Source organism: Oncorhynchus nerka, linkage group LG10, assembly GCF_034236695.1.
Source record: "Oncorhynchus nerka isolate Pitt River linkage group LG10, Oner_Uvic_2.0, whole genome shotgun sequence".
NCBI classification, from domain to species: Eukaryota; Metazoa; Chordata; class Actinopteri; order Salmoniformes; family Salmonidae; genus Oncorhynchus; species Oncorhynchus nerka.
Genome location: NC_088405.1, coordinates 60,621,398 through 60,636,301, shown reverse-complemented (window position 1 = coordinate 60,636,301; position 14,904 = coordinate 60,621,398). Strand labels below are relative to the sequence as shown.

At 40.4% G+C, this 14,904-nt stretch overlaps 1 protein-coding gene across 1 annotated transcript in view; it reads left to right on the top strand.

Moving 5' to 3' along the window:
* The window catches only part of LOC115136442 (NALCN channel auxiliary factor 2-like), a 72,325-nt gene that overhangs the window by 50,409 nt on the left and 7,012 nt on the right, over positions 1-14,904 (top strand). The window contains exon 2 of the mRNA XM_029672023.2: positions 11,792-11,963. Within this exon, the coding sequence (XP_029527883.1) occupies positions 11,792-11,963 (172 nt within the window). The remainder of the gene's footprint in view (positions 1-11,791; positions 11,964-14,904) is intronic.

The following is a 14,904-nucleotide window of genomic DNA, read 5'->3' as shown; positions in this document are numbered from 1 at the left end:
TTTTTTAGAGCAGCGGAAAGAGTGCTTCCTACTAGCCGTCCAACACCACTTCCAGCAGCATCTAGTCTCTCATCCAGGGACCGACCAGTACCTACCCTTATCCTGTTGTGAATAAAGAAAATACAGGTTGTAGTATTGGGTGTAGTGATGGGAGGCTGACCATATGATAAATAGAATGGCTGTGAAAGGCTCTGGCTCATCCTGCTGGTATGACAGCGGTAGCCCTTGGCTCCACAGCAGAGCGAGGTGAAGAAACTGCTGTGGTCCTCTGTGTACATCACTGTGTACATCCCTGTTTCCTGTGCCTCTGTCTGTGGAGGGCTGCTGCTGCTGCCTTGCTCATATTATCATCTATATTTATCTCTCTTACTTAATCAAACACAGGGCCTGGTGGAGAGCTTCCTGAGTAGGATGACGATGTACCCTGGCTTTCCTTGAGCTACATTGTACTGTACTCAATGTAGTTCACTGGCCCCATACAGTGCTTGTCTTACAGTGATTTACAGTGTGCATTACCACAGTGGCTGACTCAGTAAATTTCACTATAGGGTTCCATGGCTACAGCCCTGAATAAAATCAAGTTTATTGGTTGCGTACAAATTTGCAGGTGTTATAGCAGCTGCAGTGAAATGCTTGTGTTACTAGCTCCAACAGTGCAGTAGAATGTCTTGTGTTACTAGCTCCAACAGTGCAATAGAATGTCTTGTGTTACTAGCTCCAACAGCGCAGTAGAATGTCTTGTGTTACTAGCTCCAACAGTACAGTAGAATGTCTTGTGTTACTAGCTCCAACAGTACAGTAGAATGTCTTGTGTTACTAGCTCCAACAGCGCAGTAGAATGTCTTGTGTTACTAGCTCCAACAGTACAGTAGAATGTCTTGTTACTAGCTCCAACAGCGCAGTAGAATGTCTTGTGTTATTAGCTCCAACAGTACAGTAGAATGTCTTGTGTTACTAGCTCCAACAGTACAGTAGAATGTATTGTTACTAGCTCCAACAGTACAGTAGAATGTCTTGTGTTACTAGCTCCAACAGTACAGTAGAATGTCTTGTGTTACTAGCTCCAACAGTACAGTAGAATGTCTTGTTACTAGCGCCAACAGTACAGTTGAATGTCTTGTTACTAGCTCCAACAGTACAGTTGAATGTCTTTTGTTACTAGCTCCAACAGCACAGTTGAATGTCTTTTGTTACTAGCTCCAACAGCGCAGTAGAATGTATTGTGTTACTAGCTCCAACAGTACAGTAGAATGTCTTGTGTTACTAACTCCAACAGTACAGTAGAATGTCTTGTTACTAGCTCCAACAGTACAGCAGAATGTCTTGTTACTAGCTCCAACAGCGCAGTCGAATGTCTTGTGTTACTAGCTCCAACAGTACAGTAGAATGTCTTGTTACTAGCTCCAACAGCGCAGTAGAATGTCTTGTGTTACTAGCTCCAACAGTACAGTAGAATGTCTTGTTACTAGCTCCAACAGTACAGTATAATGTCTTGTTACTAGCTCCAACAGTACAGTAGAATGTCTTGTGTTACTAGCTCCAACAGCACAGTTCAATGTCTTTTGTTACTAGCTCCAACAGCGCAGTAGAATGTCTTGTGTTACTAGCTCCAACAGTACAGTAGAATGTCTTGTTACTAACTCCAACAGTACAGTATAATGTCTTGTTACTAGCTCCAACAGTACAGCAGAATGTCTTGTTACTAGCTCCAACAGTACAGTAGAATGTCTTGTTACTAGCTCCAACAGCGCAGTAGAATGTCTTGTGTTACTAGCTCCAACAGCACAGTATAATGTCTTGTTACTAGCTATAATGTCTTGTGTTACTAGCTCCAACAGCGCAATATAATGTCTTGTTACTAACTGCGCAGTACTTGTGTTACTAGCTCCAACAGCAGCTTGTTAATATAAATGTCTTGTTACTAGCTCCAACAGCTCAGTAGAATGTCTTGTGTTACTAGCTCCAACAGTACAGTATAATGTCTTGTTACTAGCTCCAACAGTACAGTAGAATGTCTTGTTACTAACTCCAACAGTACAGTATAATGTCTTGTTACTAGCTCCAACAGTGCAGTAGAATGTCTTGTTACTAACTCCAACAGTACAGTATAATGTCTTGTTACTAGCTCCAACAGCGCAGTAGAATGTCTTGTGTTACTAGCTCCAACAGTACAGTAGAATGTCTTGTTACTAGCTCCAACAGTACAGTTGAATGTCTTGTATTACTAGCTCCAACAGTACAGTAGAATGTCTTGTGTTACTAGCTCCAACAGCGCAATATAATGTCTTGTTACTAGCTCCAACAGTACAGTTGAATGTCTTGTATTACTAGCCTCAACAGTACAGTAGAATGTCTTGTTACTAGCTCCAACAGTACAGTTGAATGTCTTGTGTTACTAGCTCCAACAGTACAGTAGACTGTCTTGTTACTAACTCCAACAGTACAGTAGATTGTCTTGTTACTAACTCCAACAGTACAGTATAATGTCTTGTTACTAGCTCCAACAGCGCAGTAGAATGTCTTATGTTACTAGCTCCAACAGCGCAGTAGAATGTCTTGTGTTACTAGCTCCAACAGTACAGTAGAATGTCTTGTTACTAGCTCCAACAGCGCAGTAGAATGTCTTGTGTTACTAGCTCCAACAGCGCAGTATAATGTCTTGTTACCAGCTCCAACAGCGCAGTAGATTGTCTTGTGTTACTAGCTCCAACAGCGCAGTAGATTGTCTTGTTACTAGCTCCAACAGCGCAGTAGATTGTCTTGTGTTACTAGCTCCAACAGTACAGTAGAGTGTCTTGTTACTAGCTCCAACAGTACAGTAGAATGTCTTGTTACTAGCTCCAACAGCGCAGTAGAATGTCTTGTGTTACTAGCTCCAACAGTACAGTAGAATGTCTTGTTACTAGCTCCAACAGTACAGTAGAATGTCTTGTTACTAACTCCAACAGTACAGTATAATGTCTTGTTACTAGCTCCGCAACAGCGCAGTAGAATGTCTTGTTACTAACTCCAACAGTACAGTATAATGTCTTGTTACTAGCTCCAACAGCGCAGTAGAATGTCTTGTGTTACTAGCTCCAACAGTACAGTAGAATGTCTTGTTACTAGCTCCAACAGTACAGTTGAATGTCTTGTGTTACTAGCTCCAACAGTACAGTAGAATGTCTTGTTACTAGCTCCAACAGTACAGTTGAATGTCTTGTGTTACTAGCTCCAACAGTACAGTAGACTGTCTTGTTACTAACTCCAACAATACAGTAGAATGTCTTGTTACTAACTCCAACAGTACAGTATAATGTCTTGTTACTAGCTCCAACAGCGCAGTAGAATGTCTTATGTTACTAGCCTCAACAGTACAGTAGAATGTCTTGTGTTACTAGCTCCAACAGTACAGTAGAATGTCTTGTGTTTCTAGCTCCAGCAGTACAGTAGAATGTCTTGTTACTAGCTCCAACAGGGCAGTAGAATGTCTTGTGTTACTAGCCTCAACAGTACAGTAGAATGTCTTGTGTTACTAGCTCCAACAGCGCAGTCGAATGTCTTGTGTTACTAGCTCCAACAGTACAGTAGAATGTCTTGTTACTAGCTCCAACAGCGCAGTAGAATGTCTTGTGTTACTAGCTCCAACAGTACAGTAGAATGTCTTGTTACTAGCTCCAACAGTACAGTATTATGTCTTGTTACTAGCTCCAACAGTACAGTATAATGTCTTGTTACTAGCTCCAACAGCACAGTTCAATGTCTTTTGTTACTAGCTCCAACAGCGCAGTAGAATGTCTTGTGTTACTAGCTCCAACATTACAGTAGAATGGCTTGTTACTAACTCCAACAGTACAGTATAATGTCTTGTTACTAGCTCCAACAGTACAGCAGAATGTCTTGTTACTAGCTCCAACAGTACAGTAGAATGTCTTGTTACTAGCTCCAACAGTACAGTAGAATGTCTTGTTACTAGCTCCAACAGCGCAGTAGAATGTCTTGTGTTACTAGCTCCAACAGCGCAGTATAATGTCTTGTTACTAGCTCCAACAGCGCAGTAGAATGTCTTGTGTTACTAGCTCCAACAGCGCAGTATAATGTCTTGTTACTAGCTCCAACAGCGCAGTAGAATGTCTTGTGTTACTAGCTCCAACAGTACAGTAGAATGTCTTGTTACTAGCTCCAACAGTACAGTAGAATGTCTTGTTACTAACTCCAACAGTACAGTATAATGTCTTGTTACTAGCTCCAACAGCGCAGTAGAATGTCTTGTTACTAACTCCAACAGTACAGTATAATGTCTTGTTACTAGCTCCAACAGCGCAGTAGAATGTCTTGTGTTACTAGCTCCAACAGTACAGTAGAATGTCTTGTTACCAGCTCCAACAGTACAGTTGAATGTCTTGTGTTACTAGCTCCAACAGTACAGTAGAATGTCTTGTTACTAGCTCCAACAGTACAGTTGAATGTCTTGTGTTACTAGCCTCAACAGTACAGTAGAATGTCTTGTTACTAGCTCCAACAGTACAGTATTATGTCTTGTTACTAGCTCCAACAGTACAGTATAATGTCTTGTTACTAGCTCCAACAGCACAGTTCAATGTCTTTTGTTACTAGCTCCAACAGCGCAGTAGAATGTCTTGTGTTACTAGCTCCAACATTACAGTAGACTGGCTTGTTACTAACTCCAACAGTACAGTATAATGTCTTGTTACTAGCTCCAACAGTACAGCAGAATGTCTTGTTACTAGTCCAACAGTTGTCTTGTTACTAGCTCCAACAGTACAGTAGAATGTCTTGTTACTAGAATGTCTTGTGTTACTAGCTCCAACAGCGCAGTATAATGTCTTGTTACTAGCTCCAACAGCGCAGTAGAATGTCTTGTGTTACTAGCTCCAACAGCGCAGTATAATGTCTTGTTACTAGCTCCAACAGCGCAGTAGAATGTCTTGTGTTACTAGCTCCAACAGTACAGTAGAATGTCTTGTTACTAGCGCCAACAGTACAGTAGAATGTCTTGTTACTAGATCCAACAGCGCAGTAGAATGTCTTGTGTTACTAGCTCCAACAGTACAGTAGAATGTCTTGTGTTACTAACTCCAACAGTACAGTAGAATGTCTTGTTACTAGCTCCAACAGTACAGCAGAATGTCTTGTTACTAGCTCCAACAGCGCAGTCGAATGTCTTGTGTTACTAGCTCCAACAGTACAGTAGAATGTCTTGTTACTAGCTCCAACAGCGCAGTAGAATGTCTTGTGTTACTAGCTCCAACAGTACAGTAGAATGTCTTGTTACTAGCTCCAACAGTACAGTATAATGTCTTGTTACTAGCTCCAACAGTACAGCAGAATGTCTTGTTACTAGCTCCAAATGTCTTGTTACTAGCTCCAACAGTACAGTAGAATGTCTTGTTACTAGCTCCAACAGCGCAGTAGAATGTCTTGTGTTACTAGCTCCAACAGCACAGTATAATGTCTTGTTACTAGCTCCAACAGCGCAGTAGAATGTCTTGTGTTACTAGCTCCAACAGCGCAATATAATGTCTTGTTACTAACTCCAACAGCGCAGTAGAATGTCTTGTGTTACTAGCTCCAACAGTACAGTAGAATGTCTTGTTACTAGCTCCAACAGTACAGTAGAATGTCTTGTTACTAGCTCCAACAGCTCAGTAGAATGTCTTGTGTTACTAGCTCCAACAGTACAGTAGAATGTCTTGTTACTAGCTCCAACAGTACAGTAGAATGTCTTGTTACTAACTCCAACAGTACAGTATAATGTCTTGTTACTAGCTCCAACAGTGCAGTAGAATGTCTTGTTACTAACTCCAACAGTACAGTATAATGTCTTGTTACTAGCTCCAACAGCGCAGTAGAATGTCTTGTGTTACTAGCTCCAACAGTACAGTAGAATGTCTTGTTACTAGCTCCAACAGTACAGTTGAATGTCTTGTGTTACTAGCTCCAACAGTACAGTAGAATGTCTTGTTACTAGCTCCAACAGTACAGTAGAATGTATTGTTACTAGCTCCAACAGTACAGTTGAATGTCTTGTATTACTAGCCTCAACAGTACAGTAGAATGTCTTGTTACTAGCTCCAACAGTACAGTTGAATGTCTTGTGTTACTAGCTCCAACAGTACAGTAGACTGTCTTGTTACTAACTCCAACAGTACAGTAGATTGTCTTGTTACTAACTCCAACAGTACAGTATAATGTCTTGTTACTAGCTCCAACAGCGCAGTAGAATGTCTTATGTTACTAGCTCCAACAGCGCAGTAGAATGTCTTGTGTTACTAGCTCCAACAGTACAGTAGAATGTCTTGTTACTAGCTCCAACAGCGCAGTAGAATGTCTTGTGTTACTAGCTCCAACAGCGCAGTATAATGTCTTGTTACCAGCTCCAACAGCGCAGTAGATTGTCTTGTGTTACTAGCTCCAACAGCGCAGTAGATTGTCTTGTTACTAGCTCCAACAGCGCAGTAGATTGTCTTGTGTTACTAGCTCCAACAGTACAGTAGAGTGTCTTGTTACTAGCTCCAACAGTACAGTAGAATGTCTTGTTACTAGCTCCAACAGCGCAGTAGAATGTCTTGTGTTACTAGCTCCAACAGTACAGTAGAATGTCTTGTTACTAGCTCCAACAGTACAGTAGAATGTCTTGTTACTAACTCCAACAGTACAGTATAATGTCTTGTTACTAGCTCCGCAACAGCGCAGTAGAATGTCTTGTTACTAACTCCAACAGTACAGTATAATGTCTTGTTACTAGCTCCAACAGCGCAGTAGAATGTCTTGTGTTACTAGCTCCAACAGTACAGTAGAATGTCTTGTTACTAGCTCCAACAGTACAGTTGAATGTCTTGTGTTACTAGCTCCAACAGTACAGTAGAATGTCTTGTTACTAGCTCCAACAGTACAGTTGAATGTCTTGTGTTACTAGCTCCAACAGTACAGTAGACTGTCTTGTTACTAACTCCAACAATACAGTAGAATGTCTTGTTACTAACTCCAACAGTACAGTATAATGTCTTGTTACTAGCTCCAACAGCGCAGTAGAATGTCTTATGTTACTAGCCTCAACAGTACAGTAGAATGTCTTGTGTTACTAGCTCCAACAGTACAGTAGAATGTCTTGTGTTTCTAGCTCCAGCAGTACAGTAGAATGTCTTGTTACTAGCTCCAACAGGTCAGTAGAATGTCTTGTGTTACTAGCCTCAACAGTACAGTAGAATGTCTTGTGTTACTAGCTCCAACAGCGCAGTCGAATGTCTTGTGTTACTAGCTCCAACAGTACAGTAGAATGTCTTGTTACTAGCTCCAACAGCGCAGTAGAATGTCTTGTGTTACTAGCTCCAACAGTACAGTAGAATGTCTTGTTACTAGCTCCAACAGTACAGTATTATGTCTTGTTACTAGCTCCAACAGTACAGTATAATGTCTTGTTACTAGCTCCAACAGCACAGTTCAATGTCTTTTGTTACTAGCTCCAACAGCGCAGTAGAATGTCTTGTGTTACTAGCTCCAACATTACAGTAGAATGGCTTGTTACTAACTCCAACAGTACAGTATAATGTCTTGTTACTAGCTCCAACAGTACAGCAGAATGTCTTGCTACTAGCTCCAACAGTACAGTAGAATGTCTTGTTACTAGCTCCAACAGTACAGTAGAATGTCTTGTTACTAGCTCCAACAGCGCAGTAGAATGTCTTGTGTTACTAGCTCCAACAGCGCAGTATAATGTCTTGTTACTAGCTCCAACAGCGCAGTAGAATGTCTTGTGTTACTAGCTCCAACAGCGCAGTATAATGTCTTGTTACTAGCTCCAACAGCGCAGTAGAATGTCTTGTGTTACTAGCTCCAACAGTACAGTAGAATGTCTTGTTACTAGCTCCAACAGTACAGTAGAATGTCTTGTTACTAACTCCAACAGTACAGTATAATGTCTTGTTACTAGCTCCAACAGCGCAGTAGAATGTCTTGTTACTAACTCCAACAGTACAGTATAATGTCTTGTTACTAGCTCCAACAGCGCAGTAGAATGTCTTGTGTTACTAGCTCCAACAGTACAGTAGAATGTCTTGTTACCAGCTCCAACAGTACAGTTGAATGTCTTGTGTTACTAGCTCCAACAGTACAGTAGAATGTCTTGTTACTAGCTCCAACAGTACAGTTGAATGTCTTGTGTTACTAGCCTCAACAGTACAGTAGAATGTCTTGTTACTAGCTCCAACAGTACAGTATTATGTCTTGTTACTAGCTCCAACAGTACAGTATAATGTCTTGTTACTAGCTCCAACAGCACAGTTCAATGTCTTTTGTTACTAGCTCCAACAGCGCAGTAGAATGTCTTGTGTTACTAGCTCCAACATTACAGTAGAATGGCTTGTTACTAACTCCAACAGTACAGTATAATGTCTTGTTACTAGCTCCAACAGTACAGCAGAATGTCTTGTTACTAGCTCCAACAGTACAGTAGAATGTCTTGTTACTAGCTCCAACAGTACAGTAGAATGTCTTGTTACTAGCTCCAACAGCGCAGTAGAATGTCTTGTGTTACTAGCTCCAACAGCGCAGTATAATGTCTTGTTACTAGCTCCAACAGCGCAGTAGAATGTCTTGTGTTACTAGCTCCAACAGCGCAGTATAATGTCTTGTTACTAGCTCCAACAGCGCAGTAGAATGTCTTGTGTTACTAGCTCCAACAGTACAGTAGAATGTCTTGTTACTAGCGCCAACAGTACAGTAGAATGTCTTGTTACTAGATCCAACAGCGCAGTAGAATGTCTTGTGTTACTAGCTCCAACAGTACAGTAGAATGTCTTGTTACTAGCTCCAACAGTAAGGTAGAATGTCTTGTTACTAACTCCAACAGTACAGTATAATGTCTTGTTACTAGCTCCAACAGCGCAGTAGAATGTCTTGTGTTACTAGCTCCAACAGTACAGTAGAATGTCTTGTTACCCGCTCCAACAGTACAGTTGAATGTCTTGTGTTACTATCTCCAACAGTACAGTAGAATGTCTTGTTACTAGCTCCAACAGTACAGTAGAATGTCTTGTTACTAGCTCCAACAGTACAGTTGAATGTCTTGTGTTACTAGCCTCAACAGTACAGTAGAATGTCTTGTTACTAGCTCCAACAGTACAGTTGAATGTCTTGTGATACTAGCTCCAACAGTACAGTAGAATGTCTTGTTACTAACTCCAACAGTACAGTATAATGTATTGTTACTAGCTCCAACAGCGCAGTAAAATGTCTCATGTTACTAGCTCCAACAGTACAGTAGAATGTCTTGTGTTACTAGCCTCAACAGTACAGTAGAATGTCTTGTGTTACTAGCTCCAACAGTATAGTAGAATGTCTTGTGTTTCTAGCTCCAGCAGTACAGTAGAATGTGTTGTGTTACTAGCTCCAACAGTACAATAGAATGTGTTGTGTTACTAGCTCCAACAGTACAGTAGAATTTCTTGTGTTACTAGCTCCAACAGTACAGTAGAATGTCTTGTGTTACTAGCTCCAACAGTGCAGTAGAATGTCTCACAAATACTCAATAATCAAAACAAGAAATCAAGAAATGACTGAACAAGTCCAAGTAACTATCCAGAGTAGATTGTATTTGTTAGCATGTGTCAGAAAGAACCCAGAATATAAATATGTGGTGTGTATAGACAGTATATCATTATGAAATAAAATGGTATGTACAGTAGTACAGTGCCTTGCAAAAGTAATCATCCCCCTTGGCATTTTTCCAATTTTGTTGCATTACAACCTGTAATTTAAATGGATTTTATTTGGATTTCATGTGAAGGACATACACAAAATAGTCAAAATTGGTGAAGTGAAATGAAAAAAATAACGGAAAAGTGGTGCATGCATATGTATTCACCCCTTTCCTATGAAGCCCCTAAATAAGATCTAGTGCAACCAATTACCTTTAGAAGTCACACAATTAGTTAAATAATGTCCAGTCCACATGTCCACATGTGCAATCTAAGTGTCACATGATCTGTCACATGATCTCAGTATATATAACCTGTTCTGAAAGGCCCCAGAGTCTGCAACACCACAAAGCAAGGGGCACTGCCAAGCAAGCGGCACCATGAAGACCAAGGAGCTCTCCAAACAGGTCAGGGACAAAGTTGTGGAAAAGTACAGATCTGGGTTGGGTTATAAAGAATATCAGAAACGTTGAACATCCCATGGAGCACCATTAAATCCATTATTAAAAAATGGAAAGAATATGGCACCACAACAAACCTGCCAAGAGAGCGCCGGCCACCAAAACTCACAGACCAGGCAATGAGGGTATTAATCAGAGAGGCAACAAAGAGACCAAAGATAACCCTGAAGGAGCTGCAAAGCTCCACAGCGGAGATTAGCGTATCTGTCCATAGGACCACTTTATGCTATACACTCCACGGAGCTGGACTTTACAGAATAGTGGCCAGACAAAAGCCATTGCTTAAAAAACAAAATAAGCAAACACGTTTGGTGTTTGCCAAAAGGCCTGTGGGAGACTCCTCAAACATATGGAAGAAGGCACTCTGATTCGATTAAACTAAAATGTAGATTTTTGGCCATCAAGGAAAACACTATGTCTTGCAAACCCAACACCTCTCATCACCCCGAGAACAACGTCCCCACAGTGAAGCATGGTGGTGGCAACATCATGCTATGGGGATGTTTTCATCGGCAGGGACTGGGAAACTGGTCAGAATAGAAGGAATGCTGGATGGTGCTAAATACAGGGAAATTCTTGAGGGAAACCTGTTTCAGTCTTCCAGAGATTTGAGACTGGGATGGAGGTTCACCTTCCAGCAGGACAATGACCCTAAGCATACTGCTAAAGCAACACTCGAGTGGTTTAAGGGGAAACATTTAAATGTCTTGGAATGGCCTAGTCAAAGCCCAGACCTCAATCCAATTGAGAATCTGTGTTATGACTTAAAGATTGCTGTACACAATCGGAACCCATCCAACTTGAAGGAGCTGGAGCAGTTTGCCTTGAAGAATGGGCAAACATCCCAGTAGCTAGATGTGTCAAGCTTATAGAGACATACCCCAAGAGACTTGCAGCTGTCATTGCTGCAAAAGGTGTCTCTACAGAGTGTTGATTTTGAGGGGGTGAATAGTTATGCATGCTCAAGTTTTCTTTTTTTTTTGTCTTATTTCTTGTTTGTTTCACAATAAAAAAATATTTTGCTTCTTTGAAGTGGTAGGCATGTTGTGTAAATCAAATGATACAACCCCCCCAAAAAATACATGTTAATTCCAGGTTTTAAGGCAACAAAATAGGAAAAATGCCCTGGGGGGTGAATACTTTCACAAGCCACTGTAGGTATATTAGGATGAGCTATCTCGAGAATAAAGTATATACATACGCACATACGGTGATTAAGCAATAGTATATAAACAGAATATGAAGTGACAAGCATTCAATGACTCTAAATACATGGGGCATTAGTATCAAGGTGCAGGGCAGAGTCCTGGGCAGGTAGCCAACTACTGTAGGGATAGCTGTTCAACAGTCTGATGGCCTGGAGATGGCCTTGACAAAGTGTATACTGGGTTGGCTTTGTTTTGCCAAAGTTTTCTATCACTGTAGTCAGCCCAATTTGTGTCATCTGTCCCCTTATAGAGGATTCACTATAGCTACCCATTGCCACCTCAGCAGAAAATAGATGTTTGTAGTAGCTGCTTCCCTAATACTGTAGAAATGGTTTTAATGTCCATCAATTAGCCTCAATTACACTGAAATGACAAAAACCTGCTGTGTGTGAAAGCTGCCAGGCGCTGTGCTCTTCTCTTGCAGTCAGTCTACAAAGCCTGGTTATGCTCAGAATACTTCAACGCCACCCAGAGCCAGTGTCAACACAGGATTCCCTGCAAGCAATATTGTCTGGAGGTCCAGACCATGTGCCCCTTTGTGTTACCAGACAATGACGACTTGGTCTACGGAGGACTATCCAGTTTCATCTGTACAGGTACAGTATGATTGGTGCCTTGAGTGACATTTAGTCGTTATTGTTGTTACCATTTTTCTCTCAAACTCATGTATTTGCACAGAAACTGTGGGTCGATTCCACACCAGGAAGGCCTGAAAATATTTTGGATATCTCAGATTGTTTTATAACTAGCTCCTTGTTCTATCTGTGCCTGTAGTTGACAGTAGCTGCCATTACCTCAGCAATGGAAAATCTGTTTTCCGGATCCTTTTGAGGCTCACTGCAATCTTCCTCTGTTCTTCAGAAATGCAATGAATCAAAATAAGACCACTCCTGGTCACTCTGATAGAGTCCACTTTTCCCAGCGCATACCAACCATTTTCGACACCTCAAACAGGTCTCCCACATATGCATCCTTATTCAACAAACGCATCCCAACAAGAAGCGATTCATACACATATCCTCCACTACAATTTTAGAAAATGTACATTTTGTTCCAGTTTTCAATTCTACTGTTGTCCATTCAGAACATTCGTCTACACCAACTTTGCTTGATTCGAACTCATCATCCACTTCCGCCATCTTTCCCAAAAACACCCTACTATAGGCCTTTCTCTCGCATGAGGGGGGAGTCAAATTACGGAGGACTTTCTGGGACTACTCAAGAAAAATATTCACTAGGACCTGCAACCTGGTTCAGGTTATCAGTCAACCTACCAGGGTAGTTACAAACAGCACAGGAATGAAATCATTAACATGTACTGATCACATCTTTACTCATGCTTGAAAGCGGTATCCAGATGCAGTGACCACAATATAATAGCCATATCTGGGAAAACCAAAGTTCCAAAGCCTGGGCCTAATATAGTGTATAAGAGGTCATACAATACATTTTGTAGTGATTCCTATGTTGTTCATGTAAATAATATCTGTTGGTCTGTGGTGCAAACAGACGTTGCACTTGACACATTTATGAAATTTCTCATCCCAGTATGCTCCCATTTAAGAAAATGACTGTAAAAACTGTTCAATCCCTGTGGATTGATGAGGAATTGAAAAAATGGTATGGTTGAGAGGGATGAGGCAAAATGAATGCCTAATAAATCTGGCTGCAAATTGAGAAATCATGTGACTAAACTGAATAAAAAGAATAAGAAACTAGAGTATCAAACAAAGATAAATGACAAAAAATGATAATAAAAAGCTTTGGAGCACCTTCAATGAAATTTGCAGAAATAAGGCAAACTCAGCTCCATCATTCATTGAATCAGATGGCTTATTCATTGCAAAACCGACTGATATTGCCAACTACTTTAATTATTTTTTCATTGGCAAGATTAGCAAACTTAGGTATGACATGCCAGCAACAAACACTGACACTACACATCCAAGTATATCTGGCCAAATTAAGAAAGACAGGAATTGTAATTTTGAATTCCGTAAAGTTGAGTATGGAAGGGGGGGAAACATTATTGCTGTCTATCAACAATGACAAGCCACCGGAGTCTGACATCTTGGATGGAAAATGACTTAGGATAATAGCAGACGATATTGCCACTCCTATTTGCCATATCTTCAATTTAAGCCTAGTAGAAAGTGTGTGCCCTCAATTCTGGAGGGAAGTAAAAGTCATTCCGCTACCTAAGAATAGTAAAGCGCACTTTACTGGCTCAAATAGCAGACCAATCAGCCTGTTACCAGCCCTTAGTAAAGTTTTGGAAAAAATAGTGTTTGACCAAGTACAATGCTATTTTACTGTAAACAAATTGACAACAGACTTTCAGCACGCTTATAGGGAAGGACATTCAACAAGCACAGCACTTACACAAATGACTGATGATTGGCTGAGGGAAATTGATAATAAAAATATTGTGGGGGCTGTTTGTTCGACTTCAGTGCAGCTTTTGCGTTATCGATCATAGTCTGCTGCTGGAAAAACATGTGTTATGGCTTTACACCCCCTGCTATATTGTAAATAAAGAGTTACCTGTCTAACAGAACACAGAGGGTGTTCTTTAATGGAAGCCTCTCCAACATAATCCAGGTAGTGATGGTTGCTGATAATGGGCCCCCGTATGCCAATGTAGATATTCCATGCAAAATCAGCCGTTTCCTGCTACAATAGTCATTTATAACATTAACAATGTCTACACTGTATTTCTGATCAACTTGATGTTATTTTAATGAACAAAAATGTTGCTTTTTGTTCCGAAACAAGGACATTTCTAAATTACCCAAAACTTTTGAACGGTAGTGTATAAAATCAAATCAAAGTATTTGTCACGTGCGCCGAATACAACAGACCTTACAGTGAAATGCTTACTTGCAGGCTCTAACCAATAGTGCAAAAAAAGGTATTAGGTGAACAATAGGTAAGTAAAGAAATCAAACAACCATAAAAAGACAGTGAAAAACAACAGTAGCGAGGCTATAAACAGACACTGGTTAGTCAGGCTGGTTGAGGTAGTATGTACACATCGATATGGTTAAAGTATGGGTAATGTCTTCAAAAATATTCTTTTCCAAACAAAAAATAAGCTAAATCTTTTTGAGATATTCATATCAATATTTTTAATGTTTCATAAATTAATGTGAAAAATTGTATTACAGAATCTAGACCGAGTCCATATTTTAGAAAACTGTCGTAGTACAGTGCCTTCAGAAAGTATTCACAGACCTTACATTTTTCTACATTTTGTTGTGATACAGCCAGAATTTTAAAATGTAATAATCAAGATTTTTTTGTCACTGGCTGCCACACAATAACCCATAATGTCGAAGTGGAATTATGTTTTTCAAAATGTTTACTAATTAAAAAGCTGAAATGTCTTGAGTCGATAAGTATTCAACTCCTTTGTTATGGCAAGCCTATACAAGTTCCAAAATACACATTTGCTTTACAAGTCACATAATAAGTTGCATGGACTCACTCTGTGTGCAGTAATAGTGTTTAACATTATTTTTGTATGGCTACCCCCCT